The sequence below is a fragment of the Colius striatus genome, chromosome 7, assembly GCF_028858725.1.
Source record: "Colius striatus isolate bColStr4 chromosome 7, bColStr4.1.hap1, whole genome shotgun sequence".
NCBI classification, from domain to species: Eukaryota; Metazoa; Chordata; class Aves; order Coliiformes; family Coliidae; genus Colius; species Colius striatus.
This window is the reverse complement of record NC_084765.1, coordinates 7,253,755-7,275,366: the sequence shown is the minus strand read 5'-3', so window position 1 is coordinate 7,275,366 and position 21,612 is coordinate 7,253,755. Positions and strand designations below refer to the sequence as shown.

The window sequence follows — 21,612 nt, the reverse complement described above, 5'->3', positions numbered from 1 at the left end:
TGATAGAAAAAGAAATCTGAGACAAAGAGTCAAAGGGTACAGAAAAGAAAAGAAAAGAAAAGTCTTCATTTTTTCTAACATTTCTCACCAACATTCCAAATGAAGAGCACTAACCAATTAGTTTGGAAATATACAGGTTCTAAAGGAAAGGTGGTACATTAAAATAATGTTTTCATCTTCATAAACTACAGTTACAGATGTAAACACTTGTAAACTCCAATTCTCATTTCATACACTTCAAAGTAATTACATAGAAGTACAGTGCTATAACACAAAGGGTCAGTTTCATTAAAAAAAAAGCATATAGGAAAGGCACTATGTGGTTTCATCTCTGTGGCAAACAGCTCTGAACAATGCATATGATTTTTATTTCATTATTATACATAGATTCACAGTGCAAGAAATATATATTTATATATATATTAATTCCAGCACAGTATCTAGTTTAATTTATCTCCTTACCTGAACAGAAGGGGTATTTTACACAGTAGTCCCCCTATTGTTTTCATTAAGAATAAACAGGTCATTATTAATATTTTATTCACATTTTACTAGGAATTCATTGAAACAAAAACATTAGGAAATCCAAGAAAAAAAACATTTCTATGAATAGTGGAACTAAGAAGGTTGGTTTCCAAAGCGTTCTCCCACATTGATTCTTTTAATGTTTAACAGTGAGAACCAAAGGATTTGTCCTATATCAAGCATGTAAACATCTTGTAAGGTGTTGAAACTTAAGACTCTAAGTACACGGATCAGTTTCAGACCAAGAAGTAAGCAGGAAGCAGTGAGAAACAGTACAGCAGGATTGCTTAGCTAACTCAACTGAAGAGTATGAAAACGAGTAAAATTGGAACATACTGGTGAAATGATCTTTAGAACAGTTTTCACAAGAACTAGAAATAAATTTTTAATCCAACAAAATCAAACAACAAACAGAAAACCCCATGAATTTATCTCAGCTTCCTAAAAAGTCATGCTGGCAGCATGAATGCAGCAAATGCTGGCATTTGCTTTACCTCACTTAAAAAAATCAAACCTCTCATCACATTCACTCTGACACCTCAAACCAAGCACCATGCATATGCTCCCTAATACCCTACCAATATTGACAGTCTGGCTAGCAGTTATCTGAAGGAAGATATAAAAACTGATTTCTGTTCACCTGTTTCCTTCTTCTCTACCAGGCTGCCAGTTTTCAAGAAACTTAGACAAATAAAACTGCCAAGGTAACTAAATTCCTATCACATCTGTTTGAAAACGGTCAAGAGTACCAAAAAAAACCCTTTTATTTTCCTCAGAAAACCAGGCCAAAGCATCTTTTGAGTAGGAGAAGGAATGAAACAGAAGAACCAAGAATCATACAAAGTAATCTGGTAAAGCTCTGAGATTCTTATATACATATACCAGGAATACAGGAAAAATTAAGAGAATTCAAAGAATGGCAAGTAATACATGACCGAAAACATGACTCCACAAAAATGCACCAGAAACTTTCAAATAAAACTGATATTAACATATTTTCCTCCAATACATTTTCTATTTCATTACTACCAGGGAGAATTTCTCTTTGCTCTTTGCAATTTAATCTTTATATATTCAAGGGTTGCATTCATCACGCTGCAACCACCTGCAAGACAGTAAATACTATAAGTAGCAATTAGCAAATTTCATGACTATGTCCTACAAACAATGACCTTTTTTAACTTCTCCACCTGATGAATGAGTGTTTGGCTCAGTCCATCCATGAATGTTTAGCAAAGTTGGGGAGACATATCAATGTTTTGGAATCAGCTGCAGGAATCCCACATAGGAGAGTTAAAAGTGCCAGTGCCAGCTGCTGCACATTCAGGAGTTCACAGGGTGGTAACAAACATATTTTCACTTGTGTGCACTCCCCATGTAACAATCCTGTTAGGTCACCTAAAAAGCCAAATAGACAGTGGCAGCTCACAAATGACATGCAATGAAATGCCAACAACAGCCCTTTAACTGCCGCCCCACACTGGGACAGTGGCAGTAACACTAACAACCCCATGGTATCTTTACATTAGGGAAGTAAAAGGTAGTTCTGGAAAGCTCCATTGCATCAGTACTAGATGGATAGTATCCATCTTTTAACTTAATGCCTGCTGGTTGAAGAGCAATTGAGCGCCTTTCCTTTTGTATTCACTGCTACTTCAGATGCCAGCAAGCAGCATCTGGGACAACGGAAAATTTTACAGCGTCCCTGGAGATGATTAATATTGATAGTGGGAGTTACTGTGTTTATAAATTGGAAAGTGAGATTTTCATTATATGAAAACTATGGAATGGTGTATTGATTGGATTACTGAACAGTCCTATATAGGTTGATATCCTGTACACAAACTTTAATGCTTCCCACTCAGATAGCCCAGAAGACCATAACTGGAATGGTACCAAAGTTTATAACTGCAGCAGCATCAAAGTTAAAATTCAAAGATTAGGTCTGACAGCTCAGGCCACTGACTGTATTTTATCTGCTGTAACTACACTAATCAATGACATTTGGTCTCATTTGACTAATACTGATATAAGGTCTTATATTACCCATTCAGAACTCACTAAACTGGCAAACATCAAGCTCTTACTTTTAACATGACACCAGAACATCACAAACTCTCTTTGCAACACATAATGATAACTCATCAATTCCACTTATTCCAAACTTAATCTAGGCTTTAGGACTATAAACACAGTCTGATTAATCATATTTATATAAAGAACATAAAAACAAATGCTGCAATTATTATCTTGATAGTTTATGAAATGTATTTTTGCACATCTTCAATAACAAAAACGTACTTACTAATAAAACGAGTTTTTGGTACTTCCGTTTCAGTTCCGCTGGACTGTCTGATGGCTTTGCACCCAGGATTTTGTACCAGTCCTTTTGTGTTATCCTTTCAAATGCCATAGTCTGACTGGATTTGAAATAATTTTCTTACACAGTGCTAAGAAAGTAAAATAAATATAACTATGATTTGAAGGAGAAACAGAAAAAGCAAAAATGAAGAAATGTAGCAAAGCACCCCTACATAAGATCTACAGTGAAAAAAACAGCTTAATTAACATGGCCATTCTATCCCATAGATTTGTTATGCATCAAGTGAATTATGTTTCATTCTGTTCCACTTCCTTAGTATGTTTCAGAAGTTGTCCATACACATTTAAAATAATTTTGAGTTTTAACTATCCAAACTATTGTGAATCTACATAAGTTATACATACACTTTTTTATATATAAACATTAAAATATAAACTTTTTTATTCTAAAGCAATCCTGTACTTAACATGTGAAAAAAATAAGCTACATAGAAGTGTGCCATTTTGTCAATTCTGGAATGAGATACAGGCAAGAAGACAGAAAGCTATGGTTTGGGTTTTACACAACTATAGTCACAGTATAGAACTTCCTTAATCCTGCTAAGTAAGAAGGCTTATTTTGGGGTTTTTACTAGTAAGGTAGACGACTATCTAAAAATAAACAAAAATGAAAGAAAGTGCAAATCACCATGTAAAACTCAACTAGTTGCATACTTTTTATTTTTGCCTTCTGTCATTAAGCTGATGACCCAGAGTGCAAAAAATGGAAGAACTAAATGTCAGTAACAGCATCGTAATGCTTGAGCTTCAAGCAGATTCTCAGCTACACTGAAGTCCCAAAGCTTGTAACAGCTGATTTATCTTGTACTTTCTGGTAAGAAATAAGTCAGTAGGGAAGAGCTTTGTGAGTCTGCACACTTTCTAAGTTTTTCAAAATTATTGTGGAAAGAAAGAAAAGGGATTTTTTTTTTTCCATTTTTCAATATTTCATCACTAAAACTTCTTTCTGGTGACTACCATCTTGCTTCAAAACGAAGCTTTTTTTTTTTTCCACGAGGGAAGAAAAGCATGGCTTTGAAGCTTGGCAGAGCTACAACCAGAAACAGGCACGCTCGACTGCAGGGTAGTTCCCCCCGCTCCTTCGGGGAAGTACCACGCACGCATGGCCGCCCACTTGACCCCCTTCCCCACCCTTCTCCACGAAGATCCCTTTCTCCTTGGGCAACCAACAGAGATTTTTATGAACACGCGAAAACACAGTCGCCGCCTGTGGCCACGCTTCCCCGCCGCAGCCCACTGCTTAGAACGAAACGGTCGCTGCTCCCCTGCCGACCCACCCCATAGCGACGGCCCCGCGCCGGCCGACGCGGCGGCAGGAGGGACGCGCGGGCCCGGCAGCGGGAGGGGCCCGGCAGCGGGAGGAGCCCGGCAGTACCCGCGGAGGGAGGCCGGGGAGACCGCCGCAGCTCGGCTAGAGCCGCCGGAGGCCTCCCGCCGCTTCAGCACGGCGATTGAGTCACGACCCTCCCCCGGCCGTCAGCGGGCGCTAAACAACCGCCCCCCTCCGACAGAAGACCCTACAGCGACAGCGAGCACTCACCTACCCAGCACCGCCGGCCCGTCGACGGAGTCGGCCGTCGGCCAGTGTCCTCGATGGCTCATCCGACGGGAAGCAATCCCTAGGCGCGGCGCCTTGCGCTTGTAACATGGCGGCGGGACAGCGGTGTGTGTGGCTTATGGAGCTACCTTAGCTGTTTCCGTCCGGGCAGTAATGGTGTTTGCACCGGCAGGAAGCGGAGCCTCTGCCGAGGCATGACGCCGTCTCCATGGCGACCAGCTTCGGTGCTGCGAGGCTGTCTCCGGGATCAGTGACTAACGGCCCGGGCCGCCCTCCAGCGCTCGTTTCTGGCCCGGGACGAGCGGGAACATCTTTTCACTTCTGCTTTGCCTCAGACATTCCGTTTCGACATACAGCGTCGGGTTCCTTCTGCCCAGCTGCTCCGGCCAGCATGTGCCGGGGCGGAAACTGCGGACATAACGGTGACTGTCCTGCCTCTTTCTCGCCTCCCTTACAAGTTGTCCCGAGCCTGTCAATAGAATAAAACCACGGTTTCTTTCTAGAAAATACTAGAGGGGAAGTGGAACATCCTTGTAATGAAAATAGTACTATCAGGAGGCAGAATTTTAATGATGTAAAGACGTTTCCTCTTATTAAAAAAAAAAAATCTTAGTTTGATGCAGATTTCAGTTTGTGTAATCTCAGTCAATCCTAGTTAGCTAAATCCCTAAATATTATTTAGGACAAACTCAGTTCACACTATACCTTTAAATGTGTGGCATACTTCCTTTGACAATATTCTTATGCAATACATTAGAATGAAATCAGCTTTTCACCGTTTTTCATACCATTTGAACTGTTTAAGTAGAGCAGCGGCCAGGCTGTTCCCATACAGTGTAAAAAACTGGGAGTGGTGGTCCTGGCATATTGTTCCCATAAACCATCAGTGCAGGCGGGGTGTGAGGCATTTGGGGCTGAGCAATAAACATGGAGAATTTAGCTAAAGTTTAATATGGATAGTAAAGAAGCTACAGATTTTCTAGGTAGCAGAGAAAGCCATCAGGTTTACAAAACTACTCAGGACCTGTGTGTCAGTCTGATTTTTGTCTATCCTGGTCATCAATGTCCTACAAAATAGACAGTAGGTTAGTATTTTGCCCTTTTTTGGGTTTTTTTTGTAGGTGAGGTCAAATTTGTAACTTCAATGTCCATCGTTATCAAAAGGGAAAGACTTGTTTTTGCATTTGGGTAGTACATGTACCCCTGGAACAATCCAGCTGCCTCTGCCAATGCAGTATTGACTTCTGCAGCATTAGTGTAATTATGTATTTCACTTAAGTCCTTGTGATGAGATCTGTCATGTGTGAGATAATTTATGTAGTCCTTTTTGAAATTAGGATTTACCTCTCAGACAAAGGTTTCAGTATGATTGCATGAGTTACCTTCTTTGTTTTGGCTCCTAGTTGGCATATGTACAACTTGGACTGGCCTACAGCACTTAAAGTATTCTCCTCAGCCATTGCTTGGGGCTGGTAAGTGAACAAGTACTGTTGTTGTGAAGGGGGAAAATTAAAAGGAACTTTGTAAAATGTGCAGTGATGTCTTGGAGATGGTTACTACACCTGTGCTTTTACCACAAATGATTCATATCCTCTTACAGACTGAATACTTTATAATATGCATTTTTATCATTTATACTCAAATTGTTAAATGTTATACATAGACTTTTTTCTATTTTAACTCACCGTGAATCAGAGAATCACACAGAATCACAGAATGTTAAGGATTGGAAGGGACCTAGAAAGATCATCTCTGACATGGAGACAGGCAATGAAGTCATGGAGGAGACCTGGAACTGTTGTCCCAGAATGGGAGGTATAGGACAAAATCAGGCTTCATTAGTTCACAAGTATCTTAAATTATTTATGAAATATATACAGGTGCTGTTTGTTTCACTCGAGCTGGGCATCTAAATATGATTAAAAGTTTTCTTCTCTTGTTTAAGGTAAATTACATGGAGATTGGTTTTTTTAAACATTTTTGTAAGAATATTTAGCATTTTAGTAGATGTTTTCTTTCAAACTGTCACATAGTATTGTTTTGTGGTATTGTAGAAGTATCAGAAAAGAACTGGACTACTGTGTCATGCATTAATATGATAAAAGATGAGTAAAAATTATAGACCAGCCCCTTGTTATTTTATTCTTTTAAGAAACAGCTGAAACATTTAGACTGCTTTTTGGGTTTTTTATTTCTGAAGACAACTGATGTCATCTACCTTGACATCAGCAAGGCTTTTGACACTGTCTCCCACAACACTCTCATCTGAAAGCTCAGGCAGTGTGGCTTGGATGAGTGGACAGTGAGGTGGATCGAGAGATGACTGAATGACAGAGCCCAGAGGGTGGTGATCAATGGCACAGAGTCGAGTTGGAGGCCTGTGGCCAGTGGAGTTCCACAGGGATCGATTCTGGGGCCAGTCTTGTTCAACATCTTCATCAACGACCTGGATGAGGGGACAGAGTGTACCCTCAGCAAGTTCCCTGATGACACCAAACTGGGAGGACTGGCTGATTCACCAGAGGCTGTGCTGCCATTCAGCAGGATCTCGAGCGACTTGAGAGTTGGGCAGAGAGGAACCGCATGAGGTTCAACAAGGACAAGTGCAGAGTCCTGCATCTGGGAAGGAACAACCCCATGCACCACTACAGGCTGGGGGTTGAACTGCTGAAGAGCAGCTCTGCAGAGAGAGACCTGGGAGTCCTGATTGATAATAAACTAACCATGAGCCATCAAAGTGCCCTCGTGGACAAGAAGGCCAATGGCATTCTGGGATGCATCAAGAAGAGTGTGGCCAGCAGGTCAAGGGAGGTTCTTCTCCCCCTCTGCTCTGCCCTGGTGAGGCCTCATCTGGAGTACTGAGTCCAGTTCTGGGCTCCTCAGCTCAAGAGGGACAGGGAAGTGCTGGAGAGAGTCCAGTGCAGGGCCACCAAGATGATCAAGGGTATAGAACATCTTTCATATGAGGAAAGGCTGCGGGAACTGGGGCTGTTTAGTCTGGAGAAGAGGAGATTGAGGGGAGATCTTATTAACATTTATAAATATCTAAAGGGTGGGTGTCAGGAGGTTGGGACATCCCTCTTTTCTATAGTAGATAGTAACAGGACAAGGAGTAATGGGATGAAGCTGGAACACAAAAAGGTCCACTTAAAAATAAGAAAAAACTATTTCACTGTTCAGGTGAGGGAGCCCTGGCACAGGCTGCCCAGAGGGGTTGTGGAGTCTCCTTCCTTGGAGGTCTTCAAGACCCACTTGGACATGTTCCTATGTGACCTGATCTAGGTGACCCTGCTTCTGCAGGGGAGTTGGACTAGATGATCTCTAAAGGTCCCTTCCAACCCCTACCATTCTATGATTCTATGATTCTAACTAGTATTCTTCAAAATGTTGTTCAGAGTAGTAAAGCTTTTTGAGTTTGTATAAGTCAGTTGCAAGAATCAGTACAGTAAGAAGAATTTGTTTTGAAATGAAGTTTTCTGTCATAGTGTAATAAGCAGCCAACTAAAAAGAGTGATGTTAGTGAAAATTGAGAATTCTGTCTCTTGGGAACAATTGCTTTGTCTGTTAAAGATAAAATAATTTGTTCAACTTGGAACAGCCTTGGAGTTCTTTTTTTAATGTAGACTTTAAAAATCATTGGAAGAGACAAGGTTATTTAAAAGTGGTTAATGGGTGTGGTTTTCTTTGGTTTTTTTTAAGAGAAAGGTGTCAGAGATTTGAATGTTAAGTTCTTCTAGAATTTGTTTTAATTGGGTCAGATTTATCAACAGTAAAAAGAAAACCAAAGTTTTGTCTCCCAGAAGATGTGGATATGATAGACTAAATGTCATAATGATGTGAACTAATGAGATGTAACATGCACTGAAAATATATGTTTTCCATTAAATTTCCACAAAAATGATTGAAAATGTCGTGGGAATTATTTAAGCAATTTACAATATTGTTTAAAAAGGTACATCTGGGCACACTGAGTAGTGTCTTTTGTCGTTCATTAGCAATGTATTTAATGAGGGTTTTTTTAAGTGATAGATAGTTAAGGTAACAGACAAGTGACAGATTGTTTGTCTTTAATGATTTCCCTATTTCAGGCCCATTACAAAGCAATTAGAAATCTGACAGCATTTTTCCTCTGCATTACTGATCATCTAAAGTGATGAGAAATGAGAGGTGATGAATATTAATTGTATATTTTCATATAATTATCATAAATTATTACTGTGTCTAGTGTGCTGCAGGTGGAGTAAAATCAATGAATGATCCATCGTCAAATATGATAATTTGAAAGATTTCATGACTTAGTTTTTGTCTTTAAAGTGCAGTGTGAATCAGTAGATTAACTGAGAGAAAGACAAAGATATTCATACCTTTCCTCACTTTGCTAACACTGATCAGCTTGACATTCACTCTTGTGCCCTGTGAAAATTATCTATCTTTTGTAGCCTGCCACATTTACACTGGAGTTATGTCTATTCTTGTCCATCTTTTTACCATAAATATTTACTTAATGTTTGCACATTAAAACAATATTAAATTCCATGCGCTTGACTGAATTGAGACCCAACTATTCTCATCCTATTTCACCCACTTGCTATGTATGTATTGTAACATATCCCTTATTTGCCCTGTGCTTCTATTCTCAGAGGACCTCAGTATCTACCAAAAATGAGGAGCGTTCATATGACTTTTTTGTTTAAAGCACGGACCTTTATTCAAATTTTATTCTGACGATACAGTCAGCAATAATAAACACCCGTAATAAACAATGTTCACAGAATTTTACTTGGTTCCACACTTGAATTAGTAGGTCTTCATGATGCTCTCATGTCATTTGTATTGAAAGTTCAAAGGATATCATCAGGATATCTGCTTTTCAGACAGGGAAAAAGGACGTAACAATTAATTTTGATGTTCAGTTTTGGAATACAGAACTCCTGTAATTTACAGTACTTATCTTTGTATGCATCTCCTATGTTCAAAGCAGACTTCACCTACAGTTAGTGGAGAAACTATAGAAGCACATCACAGACACTTGAAACCAGGTACCTAGAAAATGTGGCTAGTGTTTGAGTTTTTTTCTGGGAAACTTTGGTTGATGTGGCTTATGCAGTATCACTTTAGAATTTTAAGACAAAGACAGGAATGATATCCAATATATCTGGAACAGCAAACCTTACCCACGAGACAATTATCTCTTTTCCCACATTTCCCTGCACATTTCTGTCTTGATGGAGTGAGTGAACTGGAGGAATCATAAAAGCAAATGCTTATATCACTAAGTCTATGAGAATCCATGTACTTAAAGTCAAATAAAAACTGCAGGTGCAAATTCATATTTTTATTTTGATTTTCCATACTTGACTTTACAAACTTGATAATTAAAACAAACTGCATGTGAAAAATTGTACTATTAACATGATGGTTTATCTTCCAAAATTGCTATGTTAGAAAGAATAGAGAGTGGGGTGTTTTCTCATGCTGGCAAACCTCAGACCAAGCTACTATCTTAACTTGGTTTCATCTGTCAGCATGAAAACTCAAGAGCAGCCAAACAGCTTTATATACATACTTACCCTTCTGTCTCTGATTCTGGTCGATGGTGGAATTAAAAAGTAACGAGAAACAGCTTTTCAAATGTATATTAAATTATTCCCCATGTCAACAATATGTAGTTACTAGCACACCATGGTTTGAAATTAAAGGTCTCATTCATCAGTAAACTAACATTACTTGGTTACACTTTGCCAGTATAGTATATTGTAATCCCCGTTTTCATCGTATTTCCCTTGAGACATTGTCATGTTCTAAAAGACCTCATTCCAATACTGATTGCCTGCAAATTAAAAAGATAACATGAGTAGACTGGCACCTACTTGTACCTACCTTGTCCTTACTGCTGAGGCATCACGGTCATTTTATGCTGTCTGAAGTCGAGGTTCAACTCTGCTGCTCAAGTTTATATTATACATACATAAAAAACATCTTTTTTTAAAAAAAATATTTTTATGTTAGTATTTGATCTAGTAAATGTTCTCACATGTTGTCATTCCAATCCTAGTTTTGTCCCATAGGCTCAGTAGAATTAATTAAGAATTATATCATGCTCTGTGAGACTCTAATAAAGGAATGTTTCTCCATGTTACACATGGTTCTCAATATCCTCCTCAGTTCTGAAAGGAAAGAGTGCCATTTCAGGGCTTTCCTTTTCTCACTTCTTTCATGGAACACAGAACAGTTTTAATATCCATCTACTCTCTCTGTATTAAAATTGCAGTTGTGCCTGGATTGCATGGGGATTTTCCAAACAAAAGGGTCTCTTTTCTTCCTGTCCCTCTTGTACATATGTTCACATTCTGCCCAGTCACATGCTGCTAACCATGTGTGTAAAGCCACATGTTATGTCATATTTTTTCTTTTAAAAATTCCTGTAATAAAAAGACTGAATAAGACTCCTTTTATCGATATATCTTGATCTTTATTCTGATGAACTTAAACCAAATATTCAGATGTTTGAAAACCTTGTTTAACATCACATTGGTTACTTGCTAACACAAAGTGCAATATACTCAAAGGCAACATAGCAACAACTGTTCTGTCTATAAAGCTTGCAAACATGACAGATCAATAGTGTTTCACAGTTTATGTTAAAACCATTTCCTTAGAAAGGTGATTACAAACTGAAATATTTAACTCAGGTATTTAGATTATTGATTTTATTTTAATTAGGATTTTTTTTCCCAAATAATTTGATGTGTTTCCACAGGTTTGTTGATGAGGAGCACTGGGCTAATTGGCTTTTTGCTTATTTTCTTTGATACAAAATTTTGAGATACAATTTATGGAATTGTAGAATGGTTTCAGTTGGGAGGGACCTTAAAGATCATTTAACTTCAACCATTCCCTCTTGTCTTGACACTATGTGCTCTTGTGAAAATTCCCTCTCCAGCTTTCTTGTAGGTCTCTTTAGGTACTGGGAGAACCACCTCCCTTGACCTGCTGTCCCCACTTTTGGTGCAGCTGAGGGTATCATTGGCTTTCTGGGCAGCACACACACATTGCTAGCTTATATTCAGTTTTTCATTCACCAGTACCCCTAAGTTCATCTCCTCAGGGCTGTTTTCAATCCACTTGTCACCCAGCCTGTATTTGGCCTTGGGATTGCCCCAACTAATGTTCAGGACTTTGCAATTAGCCTTGTTGAACTTCAGGAGGTTTGCACAGGGTCATCTCTCAACTCTATTAAGGCCCTTGATGACATCCCTTCCCTCCTCTGCAGCTTATTGATCACACCACACAGCCTGGTGTCATTGGTGAGCTTGCTGGAGGTGTACTCAATCCCACTGTCCACACTGATGACAAAGATATTAAATGGTTCTGGTCCCAATACCAACCCCTGAGGAATGCCACTTGTCGCTGCTCTACACTTGGTCATGAAGCCATTGACCTCAACTCTGTGAGTGTGGCCATCCAGCCAATTCCATATTGACAGAGTGGTCCATCCATCAAATCCCTGTGTGTCTAGTCCAAACAGGGATATCATATTTTTAATTAACATTTTTCTACTCTGTGGATTGCTTTAAAGTATGAAGTACTTTGCAAGTATCATGACAAGTGGTAAAATGCCTTTTACTATTATAGGAAAGAATATAGTTGCCAGACCCCAAATGATATTTCATTATATATTCCTTTATTATATAATATTTTTTCATTCTTAGCTTAAGGAAAACTGTTGTCTCTTCAATTTGATCTGGAAGGTGCAGTTTGAAGATACAGTTTTGCTGATCTGATAAGTAGTTGCCACTGAAATTGGTAAAATTCTTCTTCCATTTCTGCCATTCATCTTCTGCCATTCTTTTTTTTATCCATTTCAGTCATGTACTCTTGCTGCCCTTGCATCAGCACTGTCATTCGTGTGACTACAAAGTGAAATAATTCATGGAGATAAATGAGTGAAAATCTGATTCTGACAAATTATAATTTTCTGCTGATTTAGCTCGACTGAACAGATTTGTCATGTGTCAGTGCCAGCACAGAGAAGGGGCCTGAAGAACCTCTCCAGGACAAGAGGAAGAGGTGGAAGAGGGAAGCAAGTCTGCCTATTTTGATGTCACTTAGCCATTAGGTCATATTACTTTATCATCAAATTGCATGCTGAACTAGACTGAGTAATATTTATTAAAGTAAACAGATGGTAAATAAAGCTGTTTTGAGATAGTGCATAGCACCTGTGAATGTTTGAAAGTTATTTAAAAGAAGAATAGTACTCGGCCAAGAAGATCAATCCAGTCAAATGGAAATAAATATTACTGATTAAAATTTGCATTTATTTCTGGTTTTTGTATCTAGTACAGAACTTAATCTAGTTTAACATAAAAATGATATTCCAGCAACACAGTTGGCTTTTTTGGCTCATAGAATTACTGAGTTCTACTTTATTATCTTATTGTTACCTTAACATTGATTTGGTGAGGAAGGTGGTGTGTATTGTCCATTGATATTTCAGACAAGTTCAGGGCCTATTGTTCTACACCCTGTACAGATATACCATTAAAAAAATTCCTATCCACAATAAAGGAGTAAATCTGTTTAATAAAAGATCTAGAAGAAAAAGTAATTCAAGAAATTTGGGAAGGCAATGAAGCAGCAACCTATTTTGCATAACCAGTCAAATGAATCAGTTTGTAAGCTTAAAAGGTCTTGTAGCTGTTTTCAATGAATTTGATATTTAAAGCTGGTCATGTTTATTTCTATGACATAGTGATATGTTTGCATTTTGTGGACTCTCAAAATAATAATATATATTTCAAATGCAAACATTTGCTTAAAAAATGTACAGCAGGGCTTCAGTCCTGCAAGGAAGCATATATATTCTATTTGCACAGAAGTAATGGACACATTGATGTGCTTTATATTCAACAGCTGCCTGTTTGCAGGAATTGGCTCTTAAGCTGTAAAGGCCAGCTTCAGATTTGCTTTAGTGTTTTCTGCTATTGTTAGTTTTGCTGGTAACTGGGATTGCTAAGCTGTTATAGGTATCAACCCATAAACTGTTGTATCTGAAAAACAGTACATCTGTGTAAATTGTATCTTGCTTTTTCTCATTAAAATAAAACATATATTCAAATATTCATCTTCATACAATATTAAAGCAAGCACTCACTTTAAGAGCTTACTTTGTAAGACTTTGTGAGCATAGCTTTAGCAGTAAGACCCTTAAAGTTTCCGTCTTGCAAGTAAATTGCTCATCAGATGGCACATCTCATGCATAAAAATGTATAATTTAAGGGTTTCTCAACTGACCAGTCTGTTTCAATCAGTTATAGGTAAAATATTAGACTGTATATATGTTCAAAAGCCAGTGATCTATTTTAAGTTTATGTAAATTCTGACTTGTATTCAAGTCATTTTATCTGAAGGTCTATCACATACTTGTTTTCCCCTAAATTAATATAAAAGAACCCTTCCTGTTTAAAGGAATAAAATGATTACAGAACTCTTGAGTTCTTGCTGATGACTTTGTAGAAGCATCTTGTGAAAGTAGTTGTTGCATTTTAGTCAGGGTAGAAAAGACAGGGGCCAGTGGGGAGAGGACAAGAAGAGAACAGATGATTGAAAATTTTTATGATTATTTCAGGTGTTTCATATTTGATTGTGTATACAGATAATCAGTTGAATATAAATCCATGGAGAATGGTTTTTCTGTCTCCATTCATAGCCTCCAAATTTCCCTTTCAATTCAAAATCTTGCTACTATCGAAAGTAGAAATATGGAAAATTATACATGTATATCCAAATGGAACTTGTCTGAACCCCATCATGTTCTCAAAAGATGTAGAGAAAATTGGTACAAGATTGGTTTAATTTTCTAATCACTAGTTAATCATTAAGCTTAAACAAAAAGTTTACTCTTTCATTTTAGTTAGAATCTTTTGTACTTCTAAACCAGAAATGACAAACAACAAAAGTCTAATAAATTCTCAGGAAAAATGCCATATGGCATGTGCATCATCACAAAACTACGACGAGCTCTAAACTTTGCAAATGACTTCATGCCACACGAACATGAAACCTACATTAGCAAAAATGTGTCAGTAAAGCCATGGCAACTTTTCATTTGTCATTTGTCAAAGATTCTTGATTTACTACTGTGTGATAAGTTGTAAAAATATAATTGAGTAAATATTTTCTTAACATCAGTCTCAGACTAGAGATGAAGTAAAACAGTTAAAATATTTTTATACTTTCTCTATTATAATATTTTCTCAGTTTCACACAAGTAAGGGGAAAAGTATCTCAAACCCTTATAGATATGTCGATTTTCAATTTTCATCTTTATTTGAAATTTTAATTCTTTCAGTGTTTGCAAATCCTTCATTCTGTATTCATCTGCATCTGATTTAGTGGTCCTAAAATCTGTAAAATAATTTTATCGCTTCATGTTTCTTCGGCTTTTCCTTTTTGGCACACTGGGACGCTGAGTCATGGTGTTAATAACAGATTTCAGTCAGGAGAATTGAAGATATTTTTCTAGCAAAGAAAGTGTAAGAGTGATTAGAAATGACAAGATGCTGCATGTATTTATTGGAGGGAAGAGAGCCCATTGTGTTCTGAAAGCCCTCGCCAGAGCACAGTGGGGGTTGGCTGCTTCCTGCAGTCAGGGGAGCTGGGGCCAGGCCTGCCAGGCAGGCTGTGGGGCAGGAGTGTCACTAGGCAAGGCCCAGTCAGAGTGGCAGCTGAGACAGCCACAGCCCAGGTCATCAGGCAAACCCAGGGTGATGAGGCAGGGCCAAGGTCAAGCCAGGAATGTGAGTCAGCAGGCCAGGTTCAGGACCAGGTCTGGTGGCAGGGTCAGCCACAGCCAGTGGTCACCAGGACAAGGAAGTCAGCCCGTGGTCCAAGCCCTGGGTGCAGCTCAGGTAGGAGCACGGGTGCTGAGCAGGTGGGGCTGCCCCTGGGGCAGGGCTGAGCACCAGAGCTTGGGTTTAAAAGCAGATTCCACAGAGGGGGATCAGCCTTGGCTGAGACCACCCTGCAGAGCTGTCTGGCAGCTCCCTGCAGTCACCAGAGGGAAGGAGGGGCAGCCCTCAGCTGTGCTATCTCTAAGCTGGCCCTGAGCCCAGCAGCCAAGTCCCCAGGAGGGGCGTGCAATCAGGGCCCATACAGCCATTTAAGATCCCAAGGTGCTGCTACTCTGTATTCCCTGCTTCCCAGAGGAGCGTGGGAGCAGATGGTAGCCACTTTAACTGCAAAGTATAAGCAATATATCTAAGTTTCAAACTTTTATAGCTTTTTATTCACCTTGTTATCTACCTGGCTAGTGAAAATATACAATCATGACTTAGTTATCAATTTCTTTGTGGGTGCTTAATTTAGTCAAGGAAATGTTCTTGTTTTTCATGCCAAATTCTTTTCCATAGTATGGCAGACACTGAGTAAATCCTATTTCCTTGGCTTTTGGGATGAGACAGAAGAGGCATACTGGGTGCTGTCTAGTTTCCTCACAAAGTAAGATGAAATAGTAAATGCTGTCAGATTACTGTGTTAACAAAAAAAAAAAAAAGATTGTTTAAACATTTTATTCTACATTAGGCACTAGTTGCCTAACTGAGTAGTATAGTTTCTTTTCTTATCTTTGGAATACTTGAGAAAAAATTTTCATGGCCAGAGTTCTGTGGGATGCCAGGGTTTCAGTGGGGAAGTGAAAAAGGAGAAGCAGCTTCTTTCTATTCATCAACACAGAGAATGAGGATAAAATATTCCTTCAAACCTTTGGCAAAATTCCCAACAATTTTAGTGGGGCATGAGTTTCTTAAAACAAGCTGTACTTAGGCTGAACTAATTTAGAATGTATTGTAGTTTTGTGATAAACTGTAATTGAGAAGTATATTAGAAGAAAAATTGGCTTGCTTAATAAAAGGAAAATGATCATCACTTTTTTTCCCCAACTACTATGAGCTGAGAAAAGTTTAGTTTACTTGGCAGAGGTTTGCAGCATTATTTGTTGAAGAAGGTCTTTCCCAAAGCGATACAAATTATGTATGTAAAGCTGCACTTTGTTGTGTGAATTATTATGAAGAGACTTTTCCAAACACATTCAATTTACTAAACTATTCGGCTTTGTTTTTTATCATGTAGATAATGTGTACTGTGGGTTTCCTGTATAATAAATTTAAATTTAAGTTTTGCAAGTCTTATGCAAAGGTCTTAATGCAGGCCTGTACCAGTAAATATTTCCGGACTGTAAGACGTGAAAAATCATGTTATCCATCAATATAAAGTATATTAATATAGTTTTCTGGAGCATACATTCATGTAGAGCAACAATAATGTAAGTGCAAACAAATATGAAACATATATGATGGCTGGAGAAAAATACTTTAACAATGTTAACAAAGAATAAACATAAGATTTGCATTATTGTTAAGATCTGATACTGCCATTGCTTTCATTTTTAATACTTTCATGACAAATCTAATATGAAGTGCAAGTAGAAAAATAAAAATAAGGTAAATTTAAATATGTAAATTTAAATAGGAGAGTATTCAATAAACCACTATATTTTTTGAACAACAAAATAAAGCAAATAATACATCTTTGTCAAATATGCAGTATAAATAAATAATTTCAGTGAAAACAGATGACTAGATATAACAAAGAGAGGACCAAATAATGAAGGTCTAAAGGGTGGTTGTTACATCTGATGTGCTTCATTGTATATTGTAAGTAATTGCTATCCATAAAAAATTCCATGGCTTCTGTATAAGAAAAAGAGACAATTTGACAGGCAACACTAGTAGGAAGCGACGTCAAGTAGAAATCGTTGGCAACTGTCATTATCCTGCTGTTGAATTAACATCCAAAACTGTGTGATAACTTTGACCTGTATAGCTGTTTCTGAACCAATGTCTGTTAAAGTAACCATGTTTTTCACTTATGGAAAAAAATATTATCCATGTGCAGATGTATGTCTTACAAAACATGGACTATTTACTTTTCTTTGTTACAGTGTTGTTTTTTATTTAAAGAAAAAAATGTACTTTAGTTAGACAATAATGAGTAGTGAGAAAATTGCACTAAAGCAATAGAATAAAAATTTTGATCTGGTGTAGCTAAACATTTTCAGCATGTAGAACTAATTGAAAGTAAAAGTTCTGTTTGTAATAATTAGAGAAAGACTTTAGCGCTTTGGCCATAAATAAACAGAAGTTTAATTGTTTTTAAATGAGAAAAAAAGTTGTTGGAACTCCTTAGGTTTGTAGGGTTTTTTTTCATTTCAGATTTAAAAAATCTTTTCTCTCTGTGTCTTTATGTGTGCCCTAAAAATAGGATCACAGCGTCTCGGTGTTAGTAGCAAGCAAAATTTACCCTGGACTAAGAAATTTTATGGAGTACCAAGCTGAGTTTCCTTGCTAGAGAATGTCCTTTCAAATTGACTCCTTTATGAGGATTCCACTCACTTTATTATAATTAATCTCCAGAAGTATAGGCACCAGGGTTACATCTGAATTTGAGTTTTCTCAAAGTATAAAACAGATCAGCAGTGAAAAAGCAAAACTACTCTTGGTAATTATATGCTTGCATTTCCTATTTGAAACCGCCTCAGTTAAGGAATCGGAGTGTATGCACAGGTATCTCAAGGTTTACTTATACTGTATGTATAAGTGGTCATTATGATAGTGAGTAATGTTAAGAAAAAGCTGGACAAGGACTGGGGAACAATAACACTAGTAGTCCTGTAGGTATTTTCATTGTATAGTGTAATTTAGCGACAGGAAGTTTCATAGATACTATATATTGTTGACAAGTAGCAGCCTTTTTCTACACCTGATGACTTACCTAATGGTTTGCTTGTCAAGCAAACAAGATAATTCCTAATTATTACTAATAGTACTGTTAGTCCATCAAAATAGTTCATAAGTAGTAAGTGAGAAGTTCATCTACTAAAGGACATTATTTAAAAGAATAAATAATGGCAAATAATAGGTTTTTATTGCATAAATAAATTTGTTTCTGGTTTTGTAGTTATTAACTACTCTTGAAGTGATAACAAAATGATCTTTTATGAAAAAAAGAGAAAAAATAATGCCCTTTTGTGGTCACCAGTCGTGATTCAAAACAAAAATTAACGTGTTCAAGCTCATAATACAAAAAACAGTTTTCTTTGATTGAACTCCAGTGTTCAGTATTCCTGACATAGTATGTGAGTTTCAGGATTTCCTAGGTAAACATACTGCAGTCTATGTGGACAAATTTTGAAGTTCACCTTTGTTGTGACATCATTTTTGTGATTTATAATGGAAATATTCTGACACTTATGAATTATTTGAATGTGAAGGAAGAATGAGGACTTGATCTCATTCACTTCCTTTCTTGCTTCTTCTAGACCTTTCATGTGGCTATTGGCAGTGTTATACTAGTGCTGATTTGGATCTTCCAAAGGCTAGATAAAATTTGATTGTGTAGTCTTCATACGGATGGATATTTCATTTAGACTTTTGGCCTACTGTATAATGTAATTTTGTGTCATTAGTAGTAAATGGAAACTGAAAATTGGAGACTTTTTTCTTATTTTTTAAATGGTTTTAAGCAAATAAACCCTTTTTTTTTCTTAGCTTTATGAGAGTGTATGAAGGAAAGCTAGCAGTGGCTCAGTGCTAATACAGTATAGTATAGCTGAAAAACCTACTGTACTTCACCATAATCCTGTCCTACAACACTTAAAACAATTCCCATCCTGATCCTTGCTTGTACAAAGATTAATCTGCTGAATTCTGAAATAATTTCATAGTTTGCAAAAATAAGTATCAGGATGGAACAACACAATTTCAAAAACTGTTTTCCATCTTCAGTTAAGTTGTAGGCTTTTCTGAACTCCTTACAGTCAATCATTATTAATTTAAAGCAGTTGAAAGACTAAAGAAAAAAATAACAATATTTATCATATTTCTATTTCAGAAAATGTCTTTGTCCTTATGGAAAATAATAATGTTAAAAATATGGAAGGATATCAAAGCTCTAGACAACTTCTGTTTGCCCATAACATTCCCCTACAATCTGCAATGGTATCAAGTAGGTCAAACAAAATCAATTCAGAGCTGTGAAGGAGCTTCAGACATATAGACAGCTACAAACAAAGCAGTACAATTTCTGTCTTATATCACCATCCAAGAGAAACAGTGCTGACAGTGTTCCCACAGGTCAACTAAGGTAATCAAAGCTCTTCTCTCTTGCTTTTAATCATGACTACTGTGGTTCAGTCACCTTGTAATGATGATTGAGTTAATATTCTAAAACAAACTTTGCTAATTTTTAGGAAGATTTCTTGACATAACAATTTCTGCGTGTATCCTTTCTAAATCTGTACTGATTTCATCAAACGTTTCTGAAAGACAAATAAATGACAATAAACCATGCAGTTTACATTTTTTTCAGAGGCTTAATGATAGGTAGGTAATATTCATCAAGTTGACCCTGTAAAGAAGAACATGATTCTCCATAATTAACCCAAATATGAATTAACTCTATCTGTCTGGAAAATCAAAGGGAACAATTGGATCTTGCAACATATCATAAAGGTGATTAAAATGAAGACCTGGTGAATGGAAGCTTATTTAATTTAGATTTTATAATCAAAAGCTTTTTTGGGGCGTATATTCTAAGTAGGTAAACTTTGTAAAATTAGACAAACATAGATGATTATAGATATCGTGATATCCCCTCATTTATGTGTAGACATGACCTTGAATAGCATACAAAGGGCTTTAAATTTCTTTTTTGTAAGTGTTTTCTGAAAAAGCCTTGTCCAAACCATCAAAGTATTTGTCATTGCTAATTTAGTATCATGAGACAATGTTTTGATATATTTGTCTCCTGGTATATGAAAGTCTTAAACTTTAAAACAAAAAAGAAAATATATAGTTATTTTTTAAGGGGGCCACTTGAAGTCCTTCCTGTTTATATGATTTAGTACTCAACATTGAAGTAGCTATGCTGATTTAACAGCATGACTTGCTTTAGAAATGCTGAAAAGAAGACAAAAATGCTAGGATCTTTATGAGATAATTTGTCATGTAAGAAATGTGGAAACTGTAAAATACGTGAGATTATCTACATGCCATTATGGTTTAAGTATCAGTTCAATGCTAATTGAAAAATTTCCAACATTTTTCATGGGAGAGAAATTAAAATCTTAGGCCTTAAACCACTTTCGAGTTCTGCATGGAACCTTGCTGCAGACTAGAATGGAGTCTGTATGTGACAAATGTTCTTGATGAAGTATGACATTCTCTTATAAACTCCTCTCTCTTTTTTTTTTTTTTTTTTGGTCTGTAAAAATAGCCTTGTAGTGGTATTATTCAGAATTTGAATGTCATATGAGCATTTTAAAACAGTATAATATTTTTTTAAAGTGGAATATTAGTTTTTAAAATGTTATTCTGGCAGCTGCACTGAATGTGTTTTTCTATCTGGGAAACAGAAATAATTAACAATAAGCCCCACTCTGCAGTCACTGTACAGGCATAATTGCTGTCAATTTGAAGTCTTGCCTGAGAAAAGACGGTTGTCAGTTCTTACTTTTTAAACTAGAAGCAATAACCTACCTAGTATGCACTGAAAGCACTCTTTAGTTACAAGCTTGCTCAGAATCAACATTTTTTCTGTATTTCTTTGTGCTGATAGACTTTGAAAAATACTTTTAAAATTAGATTATTTATCTTCTTATTACATTTGTAAGTTATTTCATAAAAGGACTCAATGGTGGAATTGAAACAACTTCCTTTAAAGTATTCCAGAAGTTCTTAATGAACATAATTTGATATAGATTGTTTATTTTTAGGTGCTGCAAACTAAACTCTTGTACTGTGAAGAATTTTAATAACCATACAATCAGATTATCGTTTCACACAATTATTCTAAAAGTTCTAAAAAAATATATCCGAATAGCCTGAATTGATTGTTTAATATCCTAAACTGGATTGTTTTCAACAGAACTAACTGTGCTCCCTTTCAAAACTCTGTCATGTCCAGAAGGCATTTGAAGTATCCAAAGTTAGTAAATAGCAGCCAAATGTAATCAAAGTCATAGTTTACAAAAATGGCACAGGAAAGATTTTTGTTACAGTTTGCATGCTTAATTAAGCCAGTAGCCT

The 21,612-nt window shown here is 36.9% G+C and overlaps 1 protein-coding gene across 3 annotated transcripts in view; it reads right to left on the bottom strand.

Annotated features, from left to right (window-relative positions):
* The window catches only part of DNAJC24 (DnaJ heat shock protein family (Hsp40) member C24), a 33,024-nt gene extending 28,455 nt beyond the window's left edge, over nt 1-4,569 (bottom strand). Inside the window, exons 1-2 of one of the 3 annotated variants that reach the window (XM_061999762.1) lie at nt 4,448-4,569; nt 2,831-2,975 (exon numbers count right to left, since the gene is read on the bottom strand). In XM_061999762.1, coding sequence (XP_061855746.1) covers nt 2,831-2,938 — 108 coding nt within the window. In that variant the 5' untranslated portion in view covers nt 2,939-2,975; nt 4,448-4,569. Of the gene's footprint in view, nt 1-1,715; nt 1,924-2,830; nt 2,976-4,447 lie in introns of those variants that run through there. The other 2 variants (XM_061999763.1, XM_061999764.1) reach the window with 2 other exon arrangements.
* Nucleotides 4,570-21,612: the final 17,043 nt, after the last annotated feature.